This window comes from Hippichthys cyanospilos, chromosome 9 (assembly GCF_059441005.1).
Source record: "Hippichthys cyanospilos isolate Australia breed blue-spotted pipefish chromosome 9, RoL_Hcya_1.0, whole genome shotgun sequence".
Lineage (NCBI taxonomy): Eukaryota > Metazoa > Chordata > Actinopteri > Syngnathiformes > Syngnathidae > Hippichthys > Hippichthys cyanospilos.
This window is the reverse complement of record NC_142377.1, coordinates 5,269,071-5,296,918: the sequence shown is the minus strand read 5'-3', so window position 1 is coordinate 5,296,918 and position 27,848 is coordinate 5,269,071. Positions and strand designations below refer to the sequence as shown.

The 27,848-nt window shown below is 38.8% G+C and overlaps 4 protein-coding genes across 6 annotated transcripts; 2 read left to right on the top strand and 2 right to left on the bottom strand.

The window, feature by feature from the left end:
* Positions 1-782: 782 nt before the first annotated feature.
* Positions 783-5,116, top strand: LOC148418604 (uncharacterized). 2 transcript variants are annotated; one of them, XM_088422530.1, is made up of 2 exons: positions 783-1,918; positions 1,999-5,116. In XM_088422530.1, the coding sequence occupies exon 2, from the start codon at positions 2,025-2,027 to the stop codon at positions 2,361-2,363; it is 339 nt and encodes a 112-aa protein (XP_088278656.1). In that variant the 5' UTR covers positions 783-1,918; positions 1,999-2,024; the 3' UTR covers positions 2,364-5,116. The 2 variants fall into 2 exon arrangements, with proteins under 2 accessions (XP_088278656.1, XP_088278655.1); XM_088422529.1 differs by having other exon boundaries at positions 1,242-1,918; positions 1,996-5,116.
* Positions 5,117-5,547: 431 nt separating this feature from the next.
* Positions 5,548-7,363, top strand: rplp2a (ribosomal protein, large P2a). Its single transcript, XM_088424496.1, has 5 exons — positions 5,548-5,693; positions 6,712-6,835; positions 6,935-6,983; positions 7,051-7,146; positions 7,237-7,363. The coding sequence occupies exons 2-5, from the start codon at positions 6,713-6,715 to the stop codon at positions 7,311-7,313; spliced, it is 345 nt and encodes a 114-aa protein (XP_088280622.1). The 5' UTR covers positions 5,548-5,693; position 6,712; the 3' UTR covers positions 7,314-7,363.
* A 1,900-nt stretch (positions 7,364-9,263) lies between these two features.
* LOC148418602 (uncharacterized) lies at positions 9,264-15,505 on the bottom strand. Its single transcript, XM_088423708.1, has 6 exons — positions 15,373-15,505; positions 12,509-13,101; positions 12,252-12,362; positions 11,690-11,751; positions 10,238-10,498; positions 9,264-10,007 (listed from the first exon to the last, which is right to left on the bottom strand). Exons 2-6 carry the CDS (start codon positions 13,089-13,091, stop codon positions 9,984-9,986), a joined length of 1,041 nt encoding a protein of 346 aa, XP_088279834.1. The 5' UTR covers positions 13,092-13,101; positions 15,373-15,505; the 3' UTR covers positions 9,264-9,983.
* A 4,913-nt stretch (positions 15,506-20,418) lies between these two features.
* On the bottom strand, positions 20,419-26,312 carry LOC148418601 (potassium voltage-gated channel subfamily A member 10-like). 2 transcript variants are annotated; one of them, XM_088423185.1, is made up of 3 exons: positions 26,186-26,312; positions 25,043-25,124; positions 20,419-24,282 (listed from the first exon to the last, which is right to left on the bottom strand). In XM_088423185.1, exons 2-3 carry the CDS (start codon positions 25,070-25,072, stop codon positions 22,621-22,623), a joined length of 1,692 nt encoding a protein of 563 aa, XP_088279311.1. In that variant the 5' UTR covers positions 25,073-25,124; positions 26,186-26,312; the 3' UTR covers positions 20,419-22,620. The 2 variants fall into 2 exon arrangements, with proteins under 2 accessions (XP_088279311.1, XP_088279312.1); XM_088423186.1 differs by having other exon boundaries at positions 26,190-26,241.
* Positions 26,313-27,848: the final 1,536 nt, after the last annotated feature.

The window sequence follows — 27,848 nt, the reverse complement described above, 5'->3', positions numbered from 1 at the left end:
CATAGCAACAGCAGGGCAATTGATACATCAACGAACAAAGCAGATGCCATCAGATGCAACAATTAAGTATAGGATATGACCAAAAAAAAAAAACACATCAAAAATGACAAAAGTAACAAATACATGATCAAAACAACTGCACAGCAAATAATATCACAAAACCTAACATAAGCCACCGGGGGTATCAAAGATGTCATGTCGGTGTTGGAATGCAACCCATTAGTGGCAATTCGGTTGATCACAGGATGCGGCCAGCGGCTAAGAAGGCTGGGACGCGTTTGAAAGCAGCCACAGCAGCGTCACTTTGCGATGATTCACGCCATGCCGGTGAGCTGAGTCAGCTCTGCTTTTCTTGACTTGGACGTGAGCTCTGTTTCAGATGCGTGCGCTTTCCACCAGCAGCACAAAACTTGTTTGAGGAGCTGATGTACAGGCCACAACATTTGTTATGCCTCTGATGAGCTCCCCAGAGAAGCTAACACCTATGATGGCTTCCGGTGCTTGTTTGGAGCCTGAATATGAAGACCTAACATTTGCTCAAAACACTATGTGTTCTTAAAACATTGCTTGAAGTTCTTTGGCTTTGATGCTCAAAATGGGGTGCCAAGTGGAGTGGAGTGGAGTGGAGTGGAGTGGAGTGGAGTGGAGTGGAGTGGAGTGGAGTGGAGTGGAGATGGGAGTGGGAGTGGGAGTCGGAGTGGGAGTGGGAGTGGCAGTGGCAGTGGCATTGGAGTGGAGTGGAGTGGAGTGGAGTGGAGTGTGTCACCCGACAACTAGCAGAGACAAACCTACAACTTATGTACACACAACAATAATTACAAAACAACGCGAAACAGCTGGGAGAGAACAAGAGGCAGGAAAAGATGATTGGATGACAAGCAAGGGGCAGGAAAATGCAGGCAAAAGGTGAACAAAATCAAACTAACGGACGGGGAGGAGAGGCAGACGCGGGGCTGCAATTCTAAATGAATGGCTGAACAAACTAAAAATCTAAAAATCTAAACGCAGAACGCGACAAAGCTGTGTCTGAAAATTGGGCTTGAAACCTAAACTTGAATCCTCAAATCATGCCTTCAAACTCTAATTTAACAGCATAACCCTATCCTGAAATCCTAAAGCTGGCCTCAAAAACCAACCAGTCTTATACTATGCTTAAAACCTGAATTTGAAACTCTAAACCAATTTCAGACCCTAATTTCAAATCCTAACCCTGGTTAAAAACCCCAATTCTAATGCCAACCTTAATGCCCTGGGCTTTCCTCGATCAGAGCCCTAACCGTCGCAGTTGCTGCTTTTTAATAAATCAGTGCCTGTGCCTACACTACCTCTACCCTACTCAGACTGCAAACCTTAATTTGAATTCATGCATGGATTAGTCTTAAAATGCAATATGAAATGGTAACATTCACAACAAACCACAATGTAAACCCCTCCTCCAAGTTTGAAACCCTATTTTGAAATGATAACATACATTTGAAAACCAAATGTTAACTTTTAATCCAGGTTTGAAGCCGAATTTAATTTCCAAACCTAAACTTGAAATCTTAACCCTTATTTCAAAATCCCAAACCTGGCTTGACACCATTATTTGAAGTCCTCACAAGCAGCCCCCATTTTGAAACCATAACCCAAATGTTTTGGACAGGGCTCTCGCCAACCCTTCTCATACGACCGAATATTGTCTCACATTACCCACATAATGACACTGCTGCTTAACAGTATCACCATCTGCCAGCTTCATCCTTGATGAGGGATTTCAAAAGTGCTGAGTGTGTCCTAATCCTCAGCTTTCATCTTGGCGAGGCCAGGTGCCTTACATTTATCACTTCTGCAACACGCTCCTCACTCTACTTAAAACAAAGGTTGCCTTTTCGGCGGCCTTTTCTTCTCTTTACATCATCCAGTGTAATCCAATAAGGTATGATCATCCTTTTGTGTCAAATTCCAAGAGCCTTTTTGTTTGGTTTCCAAACAAGCTTTCATTGTGGTTATCAGAAGAAGGGTCTTTATACAAGGCCTGCGCAATGGCTGACACGCACGGGGGAGACCAGGAAGTGGAGGCTCCGGCGTCGGACGTGGACGAAGCCGAAGCGGCCTTATTGCACTTCAGTAAATACAGCGAAGTCCGACGGGCGCGTCCGTGGGCGCAGTGGACCTCCAGAGAGAAGGTCAACTACTACATCGACCGTTTCTTCTTCGGCTTCCTGGTCGTCTTCCTGCTCGTGTTGCTGGCCGAGTGCGCGTACAAAATGTGGTATGTAAGCAACGTCGGGAAGATTGTGGAATTTGTGTCCGACGCCATGGTCTTCCTCTTTGACTGGCTCCTCAGACAGAAGGGAGACGAGGAGCCAGCAGAACTCTGAATGGGACTGAAGTTGTTTTCAACAGAGTTTGTCATTTTAGGAAAATAAAGCTCTACTCTATAAACTGAGTCGATTTGTACACGCATAAATTCGTCACAAAACAATCTGTCGTCGTAAATAACACAAATAGTTTGATTCAAGTGGATTTAAGATTTTTCAGACCAGTTTTTAATGCATTTGATGGCTTTTTATTTTAACTGCCATATTTGAATGCATCTGAACTTTCCATGCCATACATTGTGCAGTCTTTGAATGTTTACTTAAATAAATTGCAGCAATAAAGTGACAATGGATAAAAGTGAATTGAATTTAAATACTTCAACTTTGATTCAAAGCAACTGATTTAACGATTTTACTCCTCATGTAACCTAAATAGAGATTACTAGACCTACGAAAATATATTAAAAAAATATGTTGGTCGGATAGAACACATTTATTTACACCTTATTGACATTTATAGTGGGTTTCAAAATGAATAACAGTGGAAATTTTACATGTTGTCACTTTAAGTCCATTCATTCTCTGTGGATGCTTTTTGGATTGATCTCACCCAACATCTACAAGAAATAGACACAAAGGTGTGAAGACGCTTGTGTCTTTTTCCTCATGAGGAGAATGTGAGTGACAATTCAGATATGATCTCCAACACTCTCTGAAGCCATCTCTCTGTTGCCTCTGTACCTATGTATTACTTCAGGGGAACTGACAAAAAATGACTTTCATGCAAACGAGAAGGGGAACATAAGAAACAGATGAAGTTAACACTTGCAAAGATGTATGTGTGATTAGCAACCTTGCGGTTTGTCTCCTTTCTGCTGGCCTGGGTGTTGGTTCCTGTCTGCAGCTTGCTGCAGATAGTCAGCCAGCAGTCTCAACATACAGTGATATTTATAACTTTATATAATCGTTCATAATACCAGTGGTGGATCATCAAGGCCAGCAAGGCCTTCTCTGCTGGCCTAACCTTACATAATTATAACTATAATAAACGATAATAAGTATAATAACTATAATAAAAGTCAATTTCATTTTAAGTTTATTTTTACTAAATATATATATATTTTATATATAAAATTATTCTCCATATTCTGTTCTTTTCGTGTCATATTATATCAATATAGTTACACTCCTCAGTGCCGCAGTTTTAGTGTAGCGTTTTAAGCCAATTATAATTCAGCTATTGTGTGTCGCCAGGCAGACTTCATGGCAGACTTCATGTCTGCCTGAGTCTGGAGGAGCTGTGCATTCGCTTGAAAACTAGAAGGCTTCTGTGTAGTTGGCAATGACATCTTGTGTACGGGCCCATATTTTTGTTAGACAGCTGCAATCGACCCATATAACACCTTCACGAAACCTCATGTTGAGCGTAAGTGGACGCTCACTGCAGGAAGGTTGGAAGGAGTTAAATAAAGAAAATAAAACATGCTGCTCAACCAGCTAACGTTAGTGTTAGCACACATCGAAGCCAGACCCGCAGACACTTTTTTTTTAACACACAATGGCTGAAGAAGAGCAAAACAGAAACTGGACAGACACGACTTTCAGCATTGGCGTCCATGTCAATAGAAAATCTATTATTGGAAATGGAACGTAAAGACAAACTATACAAGCAAGTCATGAAAGTCTTTCTGAGGAAAAAAAAGAGGAATGGATTTGTACTGAAAAAACTTGGGGACAACCATTTTTGCTGAGTTAATATGTTTTTGTCATTTTATGTCATTCATGTTCAATTGTCATGTTTGGTTGGCTTTTGTTGTTGTGAGTTTGTGGGGTTTTGTTCTTGTTTCTGTTTCACTCGCGTCTGCCTTTATTGTCTAGGTTCTCGTTAGTTTTATTTGGTCCACCTGTCTGGGGATACTTTGTCCATCCAGTTTTGCTCCCGGTTTGGTCCTGTCTCATTTCCTTGTTAAAACTTCCTTTTTTGAGACACATTTTTCTCAGTTTTCCTGCATTTTTGGGGTTCCCTTCCTTCCTCCTCCTAACTCACCATGCGCAAATGTGACACTTATATTAAGTTGCCATTTTTTTAATTCAGTGTACAATATTGTTAAAGCTTGCTTGCTCTTGGTGGAGTTCATCAAACTTTGTGGACAAATAATTTGAAATTATTATTACTTATCCTAAGTTTTGGCTCATAGAATGATAAATTTTAATTGCTGATGCGAGTTTATTGATGTTTAAATGCTCTGAAAAATTGCCTGCATAGCCCAGTAATGCGTGCATGTGTGCATATATATATATATATATATATATATATTATAATTATTCTCCATATTCTGTTCTTTTCTTGTCATAGTATAGTCATTTGGATATAATGCTCCTTCCAGTGTTATAGTTTTAGGTTTTGAATTTTTAGTCAATTGGAATTATGCTAACTTTTATTCCCCAGGCTGTCTGAAATGTGCTGTGGCCATCTCAATCAACAGTTGCAGGCTTCTGTGCAGTGTGCTAAACATATGTGACCAGGCCCATATAGTTAGTGGTAAATGCTGCAAACCAAGTAGTATCAGGACTATGATAATACTATTGGAAGTTAAGCAGATAAATGCAGATAGATGATTTTGTACAATTTCATTAACACTGCTTATCTCCACTCGGGTCGCAGGCTTGCTGGTGCCTGTTCCAAACTGAACTGATTGCCAGCCAGTTACAGTTATCTTTAAAGGGACACTGTATAAGATTTCGACCGTTTTTCATTAAAAAGGAATACATTAAATTATTAACTTGCAAATAAATGTGTTCTTAACAACCAACAGTATGTTTTAAATATATTCATAAGTGTATTTATCATTATATTATTTTATATGGGGGGGGGGGGGGGGGGGGTATAGCTCCAGTTGCTATTATGTGTGTTATAGCTACTAATAATGGTAAATGCTACACCTGCAGCACCTCCTGCTGTCCGTAATGAAAAACAAGTCTAAATCCTTCACATTTATCTTTTACACCTGCCTTGAAAATGGATTCCCGAAACACAGATAATACAATTTGGATGGTCGATGCAAACAGTAAATAGAGGGTATCCTAGCACAAAACAAAAAAAAAGATAACTTAAAAAATAAATAAATAAAACAAATTAACAGTACGATGGCAACGTCAGATGGCTGCCTTTTGCTTCATCGAGCTGAGGTGTTGATTTGTCATTGCTACGCATGCGCGTTAAGGTACTTCAAACACGGAAGTAGCAACATAGCGTAACCCTGTTGACTGTCGTGTAAACGGGCCAATCGGATCGCAGCCTTTCAATAATAGGTAATAACAACGCCCCGCCTTCCCTCTCTTTTCCGTTTTCCGAGCGTGACCTACGTTTCGTGTCTGTTCAGACTTAAAGTAAGTCCAAAATTATTATTTTTTTTTTACTTGTGTACGCTGGCTAAGTGACTGTTAAAAGATTTATGGAAACGCACACGCCATGCATGCACTTCATAGTCGTTAAATAAGGTGTTGGGCCAGGGGCACAGCCGATTTGGGTTGTGTCATAAACGGAGGCCCGACACTGCGCCATGCTGCACGTTTTAAGTTCTAACTGCTTCCTTATCGTCGTGATTTTATTATGACAACAAAACGAATTACATTTTTTTATACAGTAAATACCACACACAAAATATTATCGTGACGTCGTTTAAAAATGCCTATCGGACCACCAACTACTAATGTTGGTCAAGCTAGGCCAGGCAAAGCTATGCCATGCTATGCTAGGCTAGGACAAGACAACTGGTCCTCGAGCGTGCATAACATAGATTCTCGAATTGGACCACCCGGTGGTCATGAGGTCCTCAGGTACGACTTATGCCAACGTTGTAATTAATGTCATTTAGGCATACATATTTGTGGAATTTATTTCCCTTTGGACATTAAAAAACAAACAAAAAACAAAACAAAACAGCAATTAGCTCAAGTTGTCTGAAGATCCGACCAGGAACATCCAAATTGTGTTCCTTCAGTTTGAATTTTGACATATTTGCCGTAATTTACTAGACTCGACCATAAAAAGCCCTGAATATTTCAATGTGCAGAAGCCCACTCGTGAGGTTTATTTTGTATATAATTTCCTCTCTACAGTATATCTCCATCTATGTACTGGTACATCGTTTCATGATTTGTCATCTAGAAAATGGGGAGCCACACGGACCATAGCCTTCTTCAATTTCCTCTTTCTGGCAATGCAAAAGTTAATACTTGCAAGTTGCTCCTGACGTGCATCTTTTGTATTAATGTAATAACGTCAACTCTATTTGTATTTGAGTAATTACAAATAAGCCAGATGTGATTGGTATACATAGTATATTGAATATGTATTTAGAGGGAAGAGGTCAACTAAACTGGAATGTGTGTGTTTTGTTGACAGAATGCGTTACGTGGCCGCTTACTTGTTGGCTGTGCTCGGTGGGAACACCAGCCCCGCGGCCAAAGACATCAAGGCCATTTTGAGCAGCGTAGGGATCGAGGCTGATGATGAACGCTTAAAGAAGGTTTGCAGTTTATGTTGCAGTATTTACTTCCATTAATGAATTTCACCTGACCTGCTGTTTTTAAGGACAATTTTTGACCTGAACTGTATTTCTGTGCAGGTCATTAGTGAACTGGAAGGGAAAAACATCAATGAAGTCATGAATTCAGGTACATCAATTTGATGTAATACAATGTTAAGCAAATAAAAATGTTGTTTTTTTTTCCCCCCATGCAGGCCTCTCTAAGTTAGCCTCCGTTCCAGCGGGTGGCGCTGTGGCAGCTCCTGCTGCTGCAAGTGGGGCTGCTAGCGCTGGGGCTGCACCTGCTGCTGGTATGTATATGTGACTGGTTGAATTATACATTTTAAATTATTACGGGAAACACATACTGTAGTGACTCAACTGTAAAAATTATTTTTCAGCGGAAGAGAAAAAGGAGGAGAAGAAAGAAGAATCAGAAGAGTCAGATGAAGACATGGGCTTCGGACTCTTTGATTAATCTGCCTTTATTTCTAAAATGCAATAAAAAAGTAAAAGGTTTACACAGAATATAGTGTTTTAGTTTTTTTTTTAAAGCTTCCAAATGATTGACTTTTTTTCTTTTTTTTTGTTTTTTAAACGGATGTCAAGTAAATTATTAGTCCTGACAGGTTATTTTTGTAAACAATTTGCAATTTTTGTAACATTTACAAGTGTCGGCCTAATCTATTCTGGGTGGATTGGTGCGGGGAAAATCACTGCTAAAAGCTGAAACATGAAACATAAGATGTCTATTGTACCGCAACTGACCAGTGGGAGGCAGTAACGTACAACTTGTGAGACCTCACAACTACACACTTTTTTTTTTTTCTAAGACAACGGACAAGTAAGTCTGGCTGAGTGATGACAAGGAGTGACTCATTTTGCCAATTGTTTGTTAGTCGCTCAAGACTACACAACGTCTTTGTGTAAACCCAACCTGTACTGTGGCATACATAAAATAATGCAAAAGAACACACCATGTAGTTTGGTGTCAAACACATTTTTATTTTGGGCCGCATTATAGTGATAGTTTCTGTCAGAGGGTTGGAATGACTGAATTCAAATGCATTTTAAGTGTGTTGATCACACATTTACCAAGATTTGATATCAGAATCCGGCAAAAACTGTTCAAAAGAGATTTGGAGAATACGAAAATGTTTTTCTTCCCCCAAATTTTTAAAAGTTACAACTAGCAATTTTGGTATTTTAGTCAGAAACCTGAAGTCAAATCAGCATTTCAAGGGCCACAAAAAGTGAGGTGGTGGGCCAGATCTGGCCCCCGGGCCTTGACTTTGACACCTGTGATGTAGTTTATATTCTAAATGAAACAAGAAATTGCCATAGCTCTTACTCAAAATCCCCCAAGAAACTAGAAATTTATCTAAATTTGTGCGTCAACAATGACAACAAAAAGTGCTTTGGGGTATAAGGACATATTTTAGTTACAGAAGCTCATGTCATAAATGAAACTGAAATGTTAATATGCTGCTTAATAAATATAATTCATGTTCTTATTTGTTTTGTAATCAGTTTAGGTTAGGTGGTTTCTAGAGGAAGTTGCACCATACCATGTATCTCTTAACCACACACTGATGTCACAGTGGTATCACTGTTGTATTTTTTTCTTCACATTCTGTTTTCCTCATTAGCTCTTACGGGAAGTCGACTATGCTGGAAATGTAATTTTGGACCAACTAGGGATGTACAGCATGTTTTTTGTCCACCAATATTGAAAACTTTCTGCTTCCCTATATATGTGAAAGGGTTGTTCGGAAATGATGCAGAGGTTGTTGTTAATTTAATGTCATTGTGAGCCACCACACCAATCTGCACTGTTGGAACATCAACATTGCACGTACAGTAGATTAAGGGAAACATTAAGATTTCATTTACTGTACTGTAGTGTTGGGGGTAAAGAGTGATCTTCAGCGCTTCAGAATTTCCTATGCTGGATTGTTTTCAAAATCTGTACATAAGTTTCCAGTAACCATGTAGTATTTCCGAGTCGGAAGTAGCATGTCGTGCGATGGGACATTAAGGTGCTCCTCCTCTTGGACTGCCTGCGGGAGAAACCTGTTCCTCAGGTGGGATCCATCGGCGCACGCTTCCTCCTCGTTTCTGACATACTGTCACATTCCATCTCTTGATTACACACTAGCGTACGTTGGGCCAATAAAGGGTGTGGCAAGGCTCTGCGTTATATAACACGACGCCAAAAGTTCCCTAAAGGTCTCGACTTGGTCTCAGAATTTCGCATTACGTGCCACACAATGCTGTTTGTACAAGTCAGGCGGTATAAATTAGGTTGACAAAAGGCGTGGTGCTTGTTTGACTTTCTCCCATTGGTTTACAGTGTTAATAGGTCAACCAAATCTAATGCTGTTTTTCGAAAATGAAAAAATTTAAAAATGACAGGACAACCTTTGTTGATTCCATATTTTTATTTATTGCATTTACATTGAAAACAACAGTTCACATCTTGATTTGAGCTTATAATAAATAAGACTAACACAAACAACTAACACTTTCCTAGTTGTGAAATTGTGGGACTGTAAACATTATTGCACAGGGTCGTTTAACAACAAGAAATTACATTCATCACACAAAGTCTGGATTTACACGGTCCAAGTACCCGATGGCAACTCATTGCTAAATGTGATTATTTTTGTTCTCCAAACTGTATTTCGGGTGGAATGCGGCATGCTGTATGTCCAAATTGCAAATAAGTCCCAAAGCATAATTATGGAAGTAAACAAACCTCCATAAACACTATGTAAGAAATCTAAAGTGTCTCATTGGCTTGAACTGATTCTCTTACCATCCCTGATTTTAATGAGCTTTACATTATGTGCTTTACTCCTCTGGTCAGCAGTTATTCCGCTTATCGAATGATCTATGAACCTCCGATGAAGCATATTTAGACCAGATTCAATTATGTTACTAGAACCCTGCAGTGTGACTCCAACCCAGTAGTAGCTCCAGCTATTATTATGAAGTTCTATTTGGAATGTCTTTATTGCACCCGTGTCAGCAAATGATGTTGTTCTGGCTTCAACACAAATAAGCCAAACGGGAAACTTGCACCACCTCCTCATCTTGAGTTCACTCCTGGAAATGTTTTCAGCAATTTTTATCGTCGCCTCCTCCATCAACAAGGATGGTCTGAACACGCCTACAAAGGGACACAGATTAATATAGAATGAGTAAGTCACAAAATACACAATCATCCACAGAAATTTACAAATGGGGGAATTCATAAATAGTGAATTGCAACCGAGGAACCATGTTTTCTTTTCGTGATATGTTTTCTTTAGTGCTGTGCTGTGAGAGTCTTCTAGTGTAAAACATACTGCATGCCTTGACTCAATATAAGAAGTTTGCAAACTTTGATCAATATCTTACTTGTTTGTATTCAAATCGATCTTGCAGGTAGCGGTTGCCCAGGCCGGTGATGTGCCCGACGTTTTGGCGAGAGAGGCTCGCGATGCGGGCTGTGAAGTCCAACGTGAAGGCAAGCTTGACCAGCTCGGGCGCCGTGGATGGGATGGTGGGCTGGCTGCGTGTGGGTGATGCCTCCTTCTCCAAATAAGCATCAGCCAACTTCTGGAAGGACGAGTATGACATTCTCTGGAAGAAATTGCTCAGAGTGGAATTGTCTCTAATCTGCATGGAAAACCAGAACAAAGGACATTAAAACATCTGTCAAATAACCCTTGTCATAGGTGAGTTCTAATAAAACTGCTGCTTTGTTTAGGAGGACCCCTTTCCAAATTAAAAATCAGGACACAAAAATTTGCTTAATATCAAATGTACAACCAATGTTCTCCAGGATATAGTCATCACAAATTTAATCGCCAGTTAAACTGGAGATTGTGTTCTTACTTTAGCTAACGCTAACAGCTACCTTTGATAGTTTAACAGTGCTAAAGAATTCCTCAAAACGTTTGTATCCCCTACTTCAGCATCCATGCTAATTTCTTGGTGTGGCATTATTTACAAGCTTGAAAGTCAACACTGGCCAAGGACGCATAATGTAAGGCAAAATAATATCACAGGCAGGTTGAAGCTTGAACTTTGAATTCCGTGACTACATCTTTGTGATAAAGCTGTGCAAACATAATAAAGTCTGACCTACATAACAAGCTTTCTACTTATCTTTTTAGTCTACTTAGTAGGGCTGTCATGAAAACTCAATGTGGTCGACGGTGTTTAGTCGCTTTAGTATGTTTAATCATTTATTTTCTGCTCATCTCAGTCCAAGCATGTGCTTTCTTAAATCAGGAAGATCCAACATTAAGGGCTAGCCCTCCCGCCGCATTCCCCGATCTGACAACGTGGCGGCGGAGCATGCGCACCGTGAGTTTCGGTTTCTCTTCAGTTTGCAAGCTAGCAGTGATATTCCGGTTCATTCCGGTTCTGTTTGCGCAGAACAGCTTGGCTTTTACATCTTACACCTGTCAGATGTGTCACCTATTCCTCAGCTATTATTTATAGTTTGATTTATTATTTATAGATTATCTGAGAACCACACACACAATACGACCAAAAGTATTAAATGCACGATTTTTCATCTTTGTGTGGAGTTTGCATAACATACAAAAAAAAAATGGGTGTGTACCAGCCCTAACCTACTAAATTAATTTTGACAAACATTGGTCAGTCCACACGTGTGTTATTTATTTTTTATTTTTTTCCAAAGTATTGCTTTCCCTGCTGATGCAATGTTAATGACCAAGCAAACATTCCTCCTGATGTAACCTATCCTACCCGATTGATGTTAAATCATGTGTCCACGAGTAATATGTGAAATGCAAAGTAGATTTATTTAGATTTGGCTGCTGACCACCCACTTACCTTATCATCAATAGCATCTCCTTGCTCCTTTGTCAAAGCAATGATCCGGTTGATGACTTCCTCTAGAGGGAAGGAACAAAATGTTGAGTTGTTCTGCCTTACAGCAGCAGCTGCCATTCATCCATTTACGGAACAACCTACCTACTTACATACCTAATCCATCCATCCATCCATCCATCCATCCATCCATCCATCCATCCATCCATCCATCCATCCATCCATCCATCCATCCATCCATCCATCCATCCATCCATCCATCCATCATCCATGCATCCATCTGCCTGGCCAGCCCTCTAATTTACCCTTTAACTGAGTGTCTAACCTACATATCAATAAACCTAACTACATATACCAACCTATCCCTACTATGTTACCTAAACTATCAATTTGACATACCTACCTGTCTAAGCATCTGTCTGTTGACTGACAATTAACCTACCTACCTAGCTTAACTAACTTGACCCAGAACAGGTCTCACATCTGAGTTGCCCTGTTTAACTTAGCGACAGTATACTACCAGGGGTCCCCAAACAAACAATGCAACAATGCACAATGTCCCTACCATTTGACATCGTCACCACTTCTTCTTTTTCCTTGACCTCATGAAGAATTTTTTCCAGTTCCTCGGACACCTTCTCGTAGTAGGAGGGAGTCGGTTCCACGCTCACCACAGCTGAAAGTCAACATTGGGACATTGGTAAAAACGCCACACATGTTCTAATGTAAGATTCCCAACCAGTGCGCCAGCAGGAAGTGATTCTATTGATTGGTCTATCTATGTCAAGTTCTCGTCCACTAGATGTGCTTGTGGAATCGTACCTTCTACTCCAGTGATGTCCTCTTTTTTGTTGATTTTAATGAGGGACAGACCCCTCTTGGAGAGCCTTCTTTTCAAACCGATTTTTTTTGAGGACTTATTCTTTGTCGAGGAGGCCGGAGTCGAGGCGGGCAGGCACACGGGGGCGTGGTCCAGGTCATCGTCAGATGCCTCCCGACCGTCAGTCGGACAATGCTGATCGTCGTCTTTCTCCTCGTTGCTCCTCCGCGAAAACAGGCCCAGGAAGTTTTTCCACAAGGATGGCTTTTTGTTTTTCTTGGACTTCTTGCTGGACTTTTCGATTGGCGGAATATCCTGGGGAATTTCAGTGGCTTCGGGTGACTGGAACGTACCGTCGTCTAAGTGCCCGGCCAAATGAAGGGAAGGATCGCTTGAATGTCTCCGGTGCCTTTTGGGGATGGTCACCCACTTGAGTTTGCGTTCAGGATGTTTGATTTCCTGTGACCCGTCGGTGAGGCTTAGGCTACGTTTGACGTAGACTTCCAGGAGACGGCGGGTGTCGTTGGGCGCCACTAAAATCACAGGACTGTCGTTGGGCCACCGCTGGGATGTCTGGGTATCCATGGTGGGGCAACTGCAACCACAAAGGGAATATAGCAGACTTTATACACAAATAAAGCGGTAAATACTGTATACATGAATGATTGTATCCGTGAATAGTTTGCAAGGTATCAGGGTATAATCTGTCTACTGCCTGAAACGGGCCGGGATAAATTCCAATTCCTGCGACCCTCGTTAGATAAGTGCCTAATATAATGGATAAATGGATAACTGTAGGTTTTTGCTTTTTGTTTTTAGCATTTTTTTCTTCACTTGCTACATTTGTATTCACCATTCATGCACTTAAAAAAATTCAAATCTTATTTTCTGTAAACAAAATAATGTAGTAATTTACTATAGTGTTTCCTTTATGCCTTTGTTTCTTATTTTTAGCTATGCTTTATTTGTTCTTTTATTAACAGGTAATAAACTTTCTTGACTGGATTTTTTGTTATGTTTTGTGGAATTTAGCTATGTATATGTCTTTTATATGATGATGGTATACATTTGTACAAAAAACAAAAACCAACAAACACGTTGATCAAATCAGAACATATTTTTATAATTTAGAGTCTTCATAGTAGACACCTATTGCCCAGAAATCAGCTTTGCACATCTTGGTAATTTTTCAGTCAGTTTGATGATGCAGATGATACTTAATAACCAGTAATGACTTTTAGTCCACAGTGTTCAACTTGACAAATTTTTTTTGTTTGTTTTACCTCAATGTTTCTTCAGATCATTTGAATAAGAAGGTGTTTCCACACCTTTACCATGTACAAACCACTATGCTACACATTATGCTGACTGGATTTTAACATCTATTGGAGCAATGAATTCCGAATTGGGCTATATAAAGAAAAACAATGTCATTCATTCATTTTAAGAAAGACATGGATAAAGCAAAAATTATCACGTTATAAACCTGAGTTTTAATATTTCTATATATTGTGAATGACTCTTTGCCGGAAATCATTAGAACGAAATATGTTGAAGTAGAGGCTTGTTTTTGCTCATTAATAAAACTTTTTGACAATGTCTTATTGTGCATTAACAAGGGACATAGATTCACTCAGACAAAAAGAAACAATGTACATTTCAAATCCTGTGTAAGAAATGTTTTCAGGCTTAAATCATTTTGAATTTATTCTTTTTAAATTTGTTTGTAGTATACAATACAAAACAAAATATAAATATTAAAATAATGGATGGGGGGATGTTCTTAAACCTTATATTTTCCTTTGGTGTGTGCATATGTTTGTAAGTGTGTTTGTGTGAGCTTTACTGTAGTTGCTTGGGTTTTGGGTTTCAGTTTTGCTTCAACTGGATGTTCTAAACTTATTTTTGACAGTTTAATCCATTCTAACTTACTCTCGGCTTTTGCATTCAGGACAAAAATATGTACTATGTTTATCCATCTATCTATCTATCTATCTATCTATCTATCTATCTATCTATCTATCTATCTATCTATCTATCTATCTATCTATCTATCTATCTATCTATCTATCTATCTATCTATCTATCTATCTATCTATCTATCTATCTATCTGTCTGTCTGTCTGTCTGTCTGAATTTTTTTTCATTTTCATGTTTGATATATACTTTAGCTTTTTTTTTGCTTATTTCTTACTTCAATTGGAATTCTTTTTTTTTTTTTTGCCACAGTACAGTTTGTTGATTGGATTGCAAGCATTTCTGTGTGCTTTGTAAATACTGTAAATCTAAAGCATAGGTGTCAGACTCCAGTCTAAGTTCCCAATATCCTCCATGTTTTAAACTTTTCTCTTCCCAGCTCACCTGATTCAAACAATTAACTCATCAGCAACCTCTGCAGGAGCTTGCAAATGGTCCTAATCATTTGAACCAGGTGTGTTTGAAAGAGAAGGTTTGAAAACATGCAGTATACCAGCCCTCGAGGACTGGAGTTCGACACCTGTGATCTAAAGCAAGCAAAAATAATTTGGTCCAATCTAATAATTTACAATCGGAAAACACAAAATTCAACCTCATTCCTATATCAGTGTAGTGTGGGAAAAAAAAAAAAAAAACATACAGTGACGTAAAATTAAAGGAAATTGCAGAAGACAATAGCTTTTGATGTTGATACACAATAAATACAAATGTTGTCATCGATAATACAAGACAGCTAACCAATTAAAAGTTATCCGTAGAAAGTGCTGTATATCAAGGTAACGGCATAAAAGGATTAATCCTTAACAACAACATACGTAATAAACAGTACACAATAGTAACATTGTTGTGGATTGATGTTGTTTGAAAAAGACAACATTGAAAGACTCACATAGATCAGTTCGATGAAATGAAGGTCAGCTGTGTAAAATTGACAGCGTATTTTCCTCTGTTTGCTATTTCAAAAGAGGAAGTCTACCCTTTTGCTGCTTCTTGTTTGTTGGCCGCCTCTGCGCTCCACTTCCTTTTCCTCACCTGAGTTTTTGTGACGTCACCACAAATGTAAGACAGGGGGCGGGAACGGAAACTCCCCCTTCACCTGAACTAGATTTCATGCCTCTATTACGCAACCTTTCCATGAAGTGGCTCTCGCACACGCAAAACCTGGCTGAACCACTCAATCATACATTTGCTTCCATACATGGCATGAATGATAGGATATACAATTATGTATGTAAAATTAAAATGGAATGAATAAATGGCCTGTGGATAAAATTAAGAATGCTTTGAATAATGTTCAAGTAATTTTTTTTTAACTTGAAATCTTTTTATTATTATTATTATTTTATTTTTTTTGCAAAATGCACAGGCTGGAATGCAATCTTGAAAATATCGTAGGTGGATGTGATGCTGAAACACAGCGAATGTTAGTAGTTTTGTTTCGCAGATGATAAAGAATATAATCTCGAGGAGTGCTTCTCAAATAGGGGTTCAGGTATCCCTGGAGGTACTTGAAGGAACTCCAGGGGTGGTACTCAATATTTTAAATGAAGCAATCAAACATGCAAAAATCACTTCAAAATAAACATTGAATAAAGTTGAATAATGTTTCAGAGATCTATAAGTTCATGAAACAAATTGTGTGTTCAGTAAGTTATTCAATTTCATGATTATTAAAACCCAGATTCTCCCCCATACTAGAATGGTTCGACCCAAATTGTCAAGCGCCAACTCTCGTTACCTGTTAAGTGAATGATTTATTTTTGTGAACACATCTCTACTATGATCCCAAAAGACAACACGTTAAGTTTAATATTTTTCTGCGGAAAAATATTTATTCATTAGTATTTCTTTTTAAGAACAGGTCTGACACTTTCTTTTGATTTTTTTTGTCTTAATAATTTAATGAAAAGAGTTAATGATTTATTTTTTGAACAGATATCTAATGTAATACCAAAATAATGTTGAATATTTTTGTGTGGACTAATATTTATTTTAAAGTATTTATTTTTGAAAACAGGTCTGACACTTTGTTATTTTTTGTGGACAAATATTTATTAATAATTACGTTACTTCTTTTTTATAACAGAGCTCTTCTTTGATCCAAAATGCTTTGCACTGGTTAAGGGCTACTTGGCGGAAAACATAGTTCGCAGGGGGTACATCACTGAAAAAATGTTGAGAACCGCTGTGCTAGAGGACAATGTTGTAGACTCCCTCTACATATTTTGTGTTAGAATACTTTTGTTTCAAATGTTCTAGTACTGTGATATCAATGCTTGCTTAATAAGCCTGACTTGCTTTGTTGCAAAGCCTGAGCTCCGTCCTCCAGTTAGCAAAAGTCATATTCACCATTTACACCAGACAAAACTGTGAATCAAAACCCTCAAATTTCAACCAATGTGTGACAATTGTGCTGTCATTATGAAAATCTTTTGTTTATTGAAGTAAAACATTGATCGAGTTTTTAAGAAGATACACAGAAAATATTTTAAATTGGAATACAATAACCAAAAAAGTGTCATAATAAACTTCTAACTAAGCAGATTTTCCTTACATGTCACTCCAGGCTAAATTCCGGGAAGAGTGTCCAGTTCTTACAATGTTGCCACCCCTCTCTTTTTATCATGACCTCATCTTGAGTCACTGGCAGTCTGGATTGTTTACACCATTTCGTGCATTCAGGACACCAATACGGTCTTCCCTTTATTGTGTGGTTATTTAATCATGTTTATGAATTTGACTATATGTCAAGGGGAATTCCTGTTTTTTTTTTTTTTATCACCGGTACTCTTTTTTTTTTTTTTTTTTTTTTTTACTGCGCTGCCCGTCTGTCATACTCATAAAGTCATTACACCAATGAAGTCATAAAAATTGGATCTCATGCTGAGCTAATTTTTAAATACTTTTTAAGAAGTGCATACAAAGCAAGTTCAAACACTTTTGGTGTTGTACTCTACAGTAATAATACAACACTTTATCAGAGGATGGCATGCTAATGACCAGTGTTGGGAGTAATGCATTATATAAGTAATGTAATTACTGTAATGTATTACTTTATGCTGTAACATGGTAATGTAATATATTACACACACACAGAATAGTAATATTCTACTCGGTACAAAGCCTGAAAGTGGTCTTTTATTTTCCCCAATTCACCAAAAACACAGCGAGATCTGAGGAGAAAAGTCCGGGACAAAATGCCTACTTGCTGTTGTTAGTGTCTACAACAGAAGAGATGAATGTGGTTGCAGCAGACGACAGGTTAAATTTGCACAATACGTACATAAATGGCCCATTACTTTTGGTTCGTCAGAGGTAAAGACAAGAAGAATATAATAATTAGGTGCACTTTGTGCGTGACACCTAAAGAGCTGTCCACTTTTCCAAATAGCACCAGTAATTTGACAAACCCTGCTAACATTAGCCCCACCGAAACCATCTATTTTTTAGACGTCTGTCCTTAGCCTAGCCAACTGAACTTGAATTTGAATATTTGTTTTGGCCCAAAGCATAAACAATGCATCACTATTGCTGTGAAGCTAAGTAATAAAGGGATTAAAATAGTACAAAACGATTTTGTATTTTGTCTTTAAAGGTTTGCAATGGAATACAGATGAAATGATTTGTACTGTATTTAGGCTTAAGTCAACCTTCCACATGATGTGTAATGAGCGTAATGAGCTACATTTAGAATGGCAAATCCATATTTCCAGTTACTTTGGTGAAAGCAATATAAAAGTAATGCTGTAGTACTGTAATGCCTTGCATTTCATATACAGTAATATTGTAATGTAACTAATTGCTGTGAAATAAGTGATAAATAATGCATTACAGTTTTGAAGTAACTTGCCCAACACTGCAAAAGACATATGAATATTCAGGCTATCAATTAAATCACTCACACTTTGTTGTCAAAGCTGTAATTCTAGCCTACAAAGAAATGAACAATTGTGAATGTTAAGTTTATAATTCTTCACAGTACATTTGACTGTGGAAGCTATCTCCTGTAAAGTGTTGTATAAACTTTTTACCAGTAGAGCGCGCTAACATTTAACTGCATTATGCATTTCGGTCACTTAAGAGTGGCAATTCACCGGAGGCGTCCAAACACATTACAGTCATTGTTTATTGCTCACTTGGCCCTATTGTAAATGGGAAACTTTAACATGCAGTTTTTCAGGAACTCTTCCAGTCAGTTGCCAGTCAATGAGACACGGCGGCTCCAAGGTGGTCACGTTGTGATCAAGGTCAATCCATGCATCATCATAACATACAGTACTTCACTCAAACGCTAAACTTTGACGCCTGTTTTACATGCTGCTCTTGAACCGTGTGCTGAGTGAGCAGAAATCCGACACGCTGATTTGTTACTTGCCCGCCTTTTGTGCAAGACCCAGCCGTTGTTTCCAAGGAGGAGGAGTTTGGCTATCCAGTCATGAGACTGTGCTATTTTTAGACGGTGGCGTGAAAATGCTGCGTAATATAAGTGTGTAATGCAATACTGGAAACAAAGGTTACAACTAAAATATAAAACACAATTGAAACTAAAACATGATAGATAAATGTGAAAAAAATATATCTCAAAACTATTTATAAGAACATAAATGAGAAGATATTTGGATGAAAACATGACACATATTAGAGAATAATAAATGATAGTTAACAAACGCCAATTTTTTTTCGACGAAAAATAATTAGGAAAAGTATCAAAATGTTAGTATAGTAACACCCATATACAATTTAGACACATTTTTAACCATTCAACATTATATTACATAAAACAAACACAAACATGATTTTTTAAAAATACTAGGCTATTGGAGGAAACCATACTCAAAATAGATCACAAAAAGCAAACACATGAAAACATTTACAAATATAACAAAACAGAAAAACATTGATCACGTACACAAAATATCAATCCAAAACCCTAAACCCAAACAAAGTCAATGAGAAATAATCATAATTAGTATATATATATATATATATATATATATATATATATATATATATATATATATATATATATATATATATATATATATATATATATAACATGAGCTAAAATTTCCCAAAATATGAAATATAGTCAGTCTGCGGTGTAAAACTGCCGTGTTACATTTCAGCTGACCTTTGCATGGAATCCTCCAGATTCCATTGGTGTAATACCTGATGAATTATATATGACAGCAGCATCACATCAGCATTGACCTTGTGAGAGTCACCTGTGTGTGGGCGTGTGCACATTAGTTTGTGTGTGTCTGCGTGCCTGATGCTCACCATCCAGTCAGTGATCTACCGTCCGCACAAGGACACAGTTGTTCTCAACATTGGATGCTTTTATAAATTATTCATCCTCTTACTCAATCGGCCGTTTAAAACCGAGTCAGAAGGTGAACCATCAAGAACACTGCGCTTAATGTGCGTGAGCTATCGGTCGAATCAAATTTATTTGATGATGAATTCAAATAAATAAATAAATAAATAAATAATTAAATAAAATGAAAGCTAATCAAAGCTATTTGGAGAAAACATAAATATTTTGAAAAAAAAAAAAACACAGTCTTTATTGAAAAATACTGACATTTTTTTAGAAAGGTACAAAACCAGACAAAACTTTGTTTAAATAGCTATTGGATGACTAATGCAAAAACATTAGGAAAAAATACATTTTTTTTAAAGTAGGTAAAAGAATATCAGTTCTGATCACCTCAATTAGACGTAATTTAGTACTATATATTAGGTCAAAATTATTACAAAAGTAAATGTTGGCGCAAAAGTAAGTACACGGTGCCAATGCTAAATTGCTAATTGAAGGCGAAAAACACCGTTTTTCTACTTATTAGCCATACAATGATCAGGAGACACCACACAGTTTGCATACATGTTTAATGAAAGGCACTCCTTGTACAATAACTACCATGTCATCCGCTCATTCATTCGTTAGAACTGAACCACCAAGAACTCAAGTTGGCCAACTCCATGCCGGTCGTTAAGTTCAAGGTCAGAGTCAAGGGTTAGTTCCAGTTTCCATTCTGTGCATCACACTTTTGCATTCACCGCCTTTCTTGATTGGTAAATCCAATTTGTGCATGCAAAATGACAAACGGAGTTAGCTACTGCAGTTCTCAGTGGTTCTACTGTACTGTAATAAGAATAAATGTTTCTATCTTACAAAGTGCTGAGGAGCCAAGTCACTAAATGATCTTGTTGCCTCCCTAGGATTATTGCTGTGTTCCAGGGGTCAAACAGGGTTCCCCGATGCGCGTGTAGCAACATTATTGCACACAGTACAGTTATTGCAAAATGACATTCTCGGCCATCGCGCCAGAAACTCTATTTATACATGTCGTGGAGTCACACTGTCATCGAAATGCAGCATGCGCATCTAACGGTTTCGTTGATTATCACTAGACCATTAAAATCCTTATAATTAGCCACATTCATTAAGACAAACTTTAGTATGAGCCTTATTCCTTCATGCCATGCAGTATAAATGATACATTGTTTATTTAATTTAATTAGTGCAAAGGAATTTGTGCCCCCCTTCCATCATATTTATATAGCTCTTACATTATGTCACATTTGTGGACAGTGATCATAAATGTGCTTCACTGCACATCATAAAGAACCTCACAAAGTGCGTATGTGGAGATTAAAATTCAGTGCAATCAGTTGACTAGCTCTTTTACCTTTACATTAAAGGATCTCTATTGCATAAATATGCTCAGATAGCAAGAACGTAGCAAATGTAAAACCTTTGCATGCAAATTCCATTCGCAGTTGATATTTGGCAGCTCATCTTCATGCAAACTAGTTGTCATATGTTCAACTACAATTTAATGCCTCACAATGTGGACACTTTTAAGCATTCCTTAAAAGTCTCATAGATTTTGCTGAATATGATGTGCAAAATCAATGATTTTTTTGTTTGTTTGTTTTTGTAATACAGGAGAAGAATAGCCGAGGGGTCTCCACAAGGACAGATTGCAAGGACACTGGTCATTTCATTACATATGCCACCAATACTGAAAATTACGCCTTTACAAGGATAATTTTGTGAATATTGCACACTTATTTCATTTGTATTTTAAATAATTTTTCCTAGTATAACTGTCCTCTTGTGATTTTTTTTTCATTTTGTCACATTAATACGTTTTGTTATTGTTTAATATACACAACCGCACTATAAAATCCTTTTAGCCATTTAGAGGAAACAAAAGGAAATGACAAGATCAAGCTAATTGCGCTGATCACTTATTCAAACCAGATTTGACTTTATTCCTCCTCGTGTAATTGTAAAGTAGGAATGTATTCAGCTATACAGTAAAGCCCCCTCCATCGAGTCTGGGTTTACGGTCCTGCTATTTCTCAGATTATTTTTTCATAACGCTAATAGTTTTGTTGTGCCACTAATTTATTTTATGTGTAACTCCACTGTTGACTACAGGATGACCACATACTATTGAGTTAGAATCAAAGAAGATAAAAAGAAATACAAATTTTCAGAACAAATTCGTTTTTGTTGCAAATTATTGAATGACATCCTCTGCAATCTAGCTTTTTATGCCTACAATAAGCGAGAACTGTAAGTTAAATTTATAATGCACATATTTGGACATGATTTTTTATGTGTATGTTGTTAGTTCCAAACGTTAATTAGAAAAAAAAAAGGACTTGTGTGGTTGATACACTAATATGTGTATTTTTTTGTTGTCCATTGCTTTTGCTTGTTCTCAATAGATTGCATGAGTTCAAATGTGTTTGCATTATTTCAAAAACTTGTTTAAAGAAAAAATTAGTGTTGTAAATAATATAAAAACATAAACTGAAAGCCCTTAAATAGGGTTATTGTATCATGCGGATCCTACTTAAAGTGGTTATGATGGTTTATTTGGTTTTCTTCAAAATAAAATTCAGAACAAATTATATATATACATATATATATATATATATATGTGTGTGTGTGTGTGTGTGTGTGTGGGTATGCACTATTTAAAACGGATGATTGGAAATTGCACTTGTCAAAGGGTACCCTTTGTGCTGACTTTTTTGCACATTACTTGACTGTCCAAAAGGCTGAATACTATTATCATTCTGCAGCAGTACAAAAAAACTAAACATTAAAGAAAATATTCTACAAGTGGAAACCATTCTTCTCCACATTCCAGGAGCTTTTGTCAAGCGACGCCGCACTGCTGTACTTGTCTTCCAGCGAATTCTTCTGCGCCTCGGTGGCGGCGTCGATCATCTGCTTCTCTTCCTGTTCCGTCTCGCGGTGGTAAAAGTAGTTGAAGTTGGACACAATGACGGGCACGGGCAGCGCAATTGTCAGCACCCCGGCAATGGCGCACAGTGTGCCCACCATCTTTCCTCCCATGGTGATGGGGCACATGTCCCCGTAGCCCACCGTGGTCATGGTGACGACCGCCCACCAGAATCCGTCCGGGATGCTGACGAACTGTGTGTGGGGCTCGTCGACTTCAGCGAAGAAGATGGCGCTGGAGAAGAGGATGACACCAATGAAGAGGAAAAAGATGAGCAAGCCCAGCTCTCGCATGCTCGCTTTTAGGGTCTGCCCCAGGATCTGGAGTCCCTTGGAATGGCGGGACAGCTTGAAGATGCGGAACACTCTCACCAGGCGGATGATCCTCAGGATGGCAAGCGACATGTTCTGGCTGGAGTTGGTGTCATCGTCGGGACTGGTCGCCAGCTCTGTGCCCAGAGTGACAAAGTATGGGATGATGGACACGATGTCGATGATGTTCATTATGTTGTTGAAGAAGTCGCTCTTACTGGGACATACGACAAAGCGGACTCCAGCCTCAAAGCAAAACCAGATAATGCAAATGGTCTCTATGATAAAAAAAGGGTCTGTGAGGTAGGCTGCAATGTTTTTGGCGGCTTGGTGGGAACTTGAACTTTCCCCGGTCCCGTTGAGGACATGCTCCATACCAGAAATGAAATTGGCATCCTCCCTGAACTCTGGTAGAGTCTCCAGACAAAAGATAAAGATGGAGATTACGATGACAAAAACAGAGACTAGAGCAACAGACTTGGCGGCACTGGAGCTTTCTGGGTACTCAAACAGGAGCCAGAACTGTCTTTGGAGTTCGTTAGTGGGCAACAGGACCTCGGGCTCTTTGATGAATCCTTCGTCTTCACGGAACTGCTCCATGGCCTCATGGCCCAGCTGATAGAAAACAATCTCACTGGCAAAGACATCTAATGGGACGTTGGCTGGTCTGCAGACCCTCCCACCAGACTGGTAGAAGTACAGGACACCGTCGAAGGAAGGCCGATTACGGTCAAAGAAATATTCATTCCTCATGGGGTCGAAATGACGTATTCGTTTGGTGGGATCGCCGAGTAAAGTCTCCGGGAACCGGCTGAGTGTGCTGAGCTGGGTCTCGAACATCAGGCCCGACACGTTGATGACCACTTTTTGGTCTCGTTCCTCCACGCCGGTCTTCTCAAACAAATCCTCGTTATCATAGCAGTCCCTCGGCATCCTGCTGAAGACGCCGTCGGAACCCGAGTCACCACTCACCAGTAGCTTTAAGTTAGAGATCAGGCTGCAGCTACTGGAGGTGGCCTTGGACGGTGTGGACGGGGACGCTCCCTCGCGGCGGCCCCAACGAGGGGATGGACGTGGCGATGGGCGCGGCGATGCCAGGCGGCGGGGCGATGGCTCGGGATCCGGGGCTTCTGACGTGGGAGAGGTTGGGTAGCCGGAGTCATTGGGGTCCCCCAAGTTGATGCCCACATCATCCACGTTTTCAAAGTTAACTAGTGGAACCTTGAGAGAAATAGAGCAGATGTATTAATACTTTAGAGATCTGCTTGTATTACTAATCTAGAAATAACTAACAAAGAAATGACATACACAAGGCCAGTTTCGAAGAAGAATGAAAAGAACATTGAATAAACTTGTCAGTTGTTTTGTGGAACCATTTTTTGGAAGCTCTTCATTTAAAAAGTTGTGAAATTTGGTGGTGCTGCTTCACTTAATTGAGTTTTTTTTTTTTGTCTTAGTATGTTTGAGATTTAGCATCCCTCTGGAAGATGGGATGGCACATTTGGCCGACAGTTCAGAAGGCTCCGGCCTTCTGGCGTGGAGTTTGCATGTGTGGGTTTTCTCCATGTGCTCCGGTTCCCTCCCACACTCCAAAAACATGCATGGCAGGTTAATTGGAGATACTAAATTGGCCTTAGATGTGATTGAGTGCATGAATGGTTGTTCATCTCTGTGTTCCCTGCAATTGGCTGGCAACCAGCTCAGGGTGTCCCCAACCTAGTGCCCGAAGCCAGCTGGGATAGGCATCAGCAAGCCTGTGATCCTTGCGAGAATAACTGTCTCTAAAAAATGGATGAATGAATGTATTTTTTTGTGTAAGATATTCTTGATTGATTCTTGATCCCAGACGCATGGTGCTGATGCTTGATGTTACTCTTAACTTTAAGTGTGTTTTGGTTATCTTGTCCAATCTACACATGCCTTTATAAGCACCTTTTTGCGGATTTCTACTATTTCTACTGTTCATTAATTTTGTACAAACCTCCATTGCTGTCCCACAGGGGTCCCACATGGAATTTTGTCCTACTGGCTGGCATCCAGGGCGGTTCAGGCCTCTCCGTAATCTGAACGGATGGAGGAGCAAAAAGCAACCCTGCTGTGTTAAATGCTTTTTTTTTGTCCGTTTTTGTTAGCATCAGCACACAACTCGCCATCTGATACCCCCAATGTTCTGACTTGGGCTCATGACGGAAGTGAAACCTCGGCAGGTTTGCCCGGGAAACTGCTTACACGGAATGAATGTGTGTGCATGGTGCGTGTGTGTGCTGATCAGGTGAATCATTAGATACACCTGTGCCTGTAATCCAATGATATCTCATGCAAATTTTAGGCTTGATTCAACCCCTTTTTCCATCCATTTTTATTCAAATCCATTTTTATTTTGTTTTGGTTTCTCTGGTTTCATAGTTTTCTTACAATTTTATAGTTTTCTTACAATTTTTACATTTTTTTGGTTTTCAGCAGTATTATATCAAATATACTTGAAAGAAGTTATGATTACATTCAATTAAAATTTAATACTAATAATATTAATGATTTTTTAAATGAAAAACATAAATATAAAAAACCCAAATGAATCAAACTAGAAAAAGAACATGATTGTGTTTATATATGTATATATATAGTATATAAACCATATAGCCATTTTTTTATGTACGTTTGAGTTTTTCCAATCAAATCAAACATTGGTTGCAATCTAGCCATCGGAATTGTTGTACACTCTCTTTATTGGCCATGGAAAAGACCCATGGAAGACAAGAGTCATTCAGGTCATTGTATTCTCTAAAGGTTACATCGAGGAACCTCTTCTTGTTTGTTTCAAGAGGAATGCAGTTGTTTCAATTCAACATTTGCTGATCACTCTATTGTTCTTGTTCCCATGTGTCCTGTATAGGACGTTTTGGCTGCGTTCCCTTGACCCTCAGTCCTCTTTGTCTTAGTTTGCATTGCAGCACAAAACCAAATATTCAGCAGAGACACTTCAGAGCATAGAGAATAAAAACCGTGCGACGTCAACAAAACAACAACAAAACTTTGCGTCCTCCTGTGAGCTGACACTGAGCAAAGACACAAACAACTTTAGCATCATACGAAGGTAATCGATCTTGCAGAATTACTTACTTACCTACCGGCTCGGCAGGGGTGCCCTCCACTTCTTCTTCTACCCTCCTGCCTCAGCCGCACTACCACTCAAGAGCGTCTCTATCAAAGCTCCCATTTGGGTAATTGAACACCTGATAGGAAACAAGAGCTGCCACATGTGCACAAATGCAAAACACACTCGTGCGAGGGTTTAAATGCTGCGGGGAGGGGGTCACCTGGCTTCACACCCCCTCCTCCCATCAGCTCCGTGATAGGAGATTTAGCGCCTGACGTGGTGTGAAGGAAGGGCCACCCCCACCCCCACCCCTTTTTTTCTTTTTGTCCTTCCCGCAAAGTAAGCATGCACAGACGCTAGGATCGTCCAATCCAGCATCACCGTGGGGATTAGACTGCATTGTGCCCCCCACTCCAATGAATACTGGACAATACCTGAAGAGCACCTGCATAAACTGTGCAACTGTCTCATGCTATGTAAAAGCACATCAAAGGAATATTGATTTTTTTTTTTTTTTTTTTTGGCATCATGATTGAGAAATACCCTCACTTAAGCGCGGTAAAAATGCACCACTTCTATTTAGGGAAAACAGCTCCTTCACTGACCTTGCCCAATGTGTGAGCTATAGATTTGGAGCGAGTAGGAGATTATCAATGTGCTGTCGACACTCATTATTGGACTCCAAGGTGACATTTCGTATCTTTTACAGGGCTAAAAAATATCAAGTCCACCAGTCACCCACAAAAATAGAATTGTCAAAGATGAAAAACAGAACTGAATTAAAATGAGTAATTAACTGATCTAATTAATGACTTTTTCTTCTCGCCTTAAAGAAACTCTCAACCAGTTTTTCTTGTATTTAGTTTCAACCAAATAGTTTGAAATTAACATTAAAATAAAGCAAAAAAAAAAGTTCTTCCTGTCTCTCACAGATTTGCTCAAAAGCTGGTGTTGTTGAGTTTAGTTCAGCAGAGAACTTTACAGCAGTTGGCTACATTAGCCTCTTTGTTACTTATCTTTCACTATGGCGTCAGTCCCACCTGGCTGTTTCGCATCTATGTGGGAGGCTAAACTCGAGCTTCTGTGCAAGCAAACTCCTTTCATCCATCCATCCATCCAATTTTTTTTTTTTTTTACAAAGAATTCATATCAGTGTAAATTTGTCAAAATTGCTGTTAGGGCATTTTTTAAGTTAAATTCACTCTTCACACAACCAAAAACCCACCCACAAAGGGGGCCAATCAGGTTATGCCAAACATTATGACAGCCAATTAATGTCCACTTCAGGGTGTGATTGACCGTTGTTTTCAAACGGCCATCAACTGAAGCACAAGAAGGCCTTTGAGTAAAACTGGGTCAATATACAGAAAGCAGAAAGTAAGACATTTAAAATTAAAGTGATTAAAAAAAAAAACACTTCTATGACTGGAAATAATTGATTGCAATGATATGTGTTTTGTTTTTTTTAACTTTGATCGGTTACTGCTGGACTCTAAAAACATTTAAAATAAGAATTTTTAATTCCATAGTTTGACCATGTTTAAATACATGAAAGAAATACAAAAAAAAAAAAGAGTTAATAAGTAAAGCCTCTATCACTGAGGGGCGAATGTTGGTGAGTGTCGGCAAAGGTAGCGGCTCTTTTGGGTTCGACAGGCTTCGTTGAAAGTCAGAATTGTTCTCAACTCAT

Bases quoted from the DNA above. Each gene is read 5' to 3' on its own strand.
- LOC148418601 (XM_088423185.1), bottom strand. From the start codon at position 25,072: ATGTGGGACCCCTGTGGGACAGCAATGGAG. The intron at 24,283-25,042 runs GTTTGTACAAAA...ATTTCTCTCAAG, and splicing joins CCTGTGGGACAGCAATGGAG to GTTCCACTAGTTAACTTTGA.
- LOC148418602 (XM_088423708.1), bottom strand. From the start codon at position 13,091: ATGGATACCCAGACATCCCAGCGGTGGCCCAACGACAGTCCTGTGATT. The intron at 12,363-12,508 runs GTACGATTCCAC...GTTGACTTTCAG, and splicing joins GGACATCACTGGAGTAGAAG to CTGTGGTGAGCGTGGAACCG. The intron at 10,008-10,237 runs GTAAGATATTGA...GTCCCTTTGTAG, and splicing joins ATCGATTTGAATACAAACAA to GCGTGTTCAGACCATCCTTG.
- LOC148418604 (XM_088422530.1), top strand. From the start codon at position 2,025: ATGGCTGACACGCACGGGGGAGACCAGGAAGTGGAGGCTCCGGCGTCG.
- rplp2a (XM_088424496.1), top strand. From the start codon at position 6,713: ATGCGTTACGTGGCCGCTTACTTGTTGGCTGTGCTCGGTGGGAACACC. The intron at 6,836-6,934 runs GTTTGCAGTTTA...ATTTCTGTGCAG, and splicing joins ATGATGAACGCTTAAAGAAG to GTCATTAGTGAACTGGAAGG. The intron at 6,984-7,050 runs GTACATCAATTT...CCCCCCATGCAG, and splicing joins CAATGAAGTCATGAATTCAG to GCCTCTCTAAGTTAGCCTCC.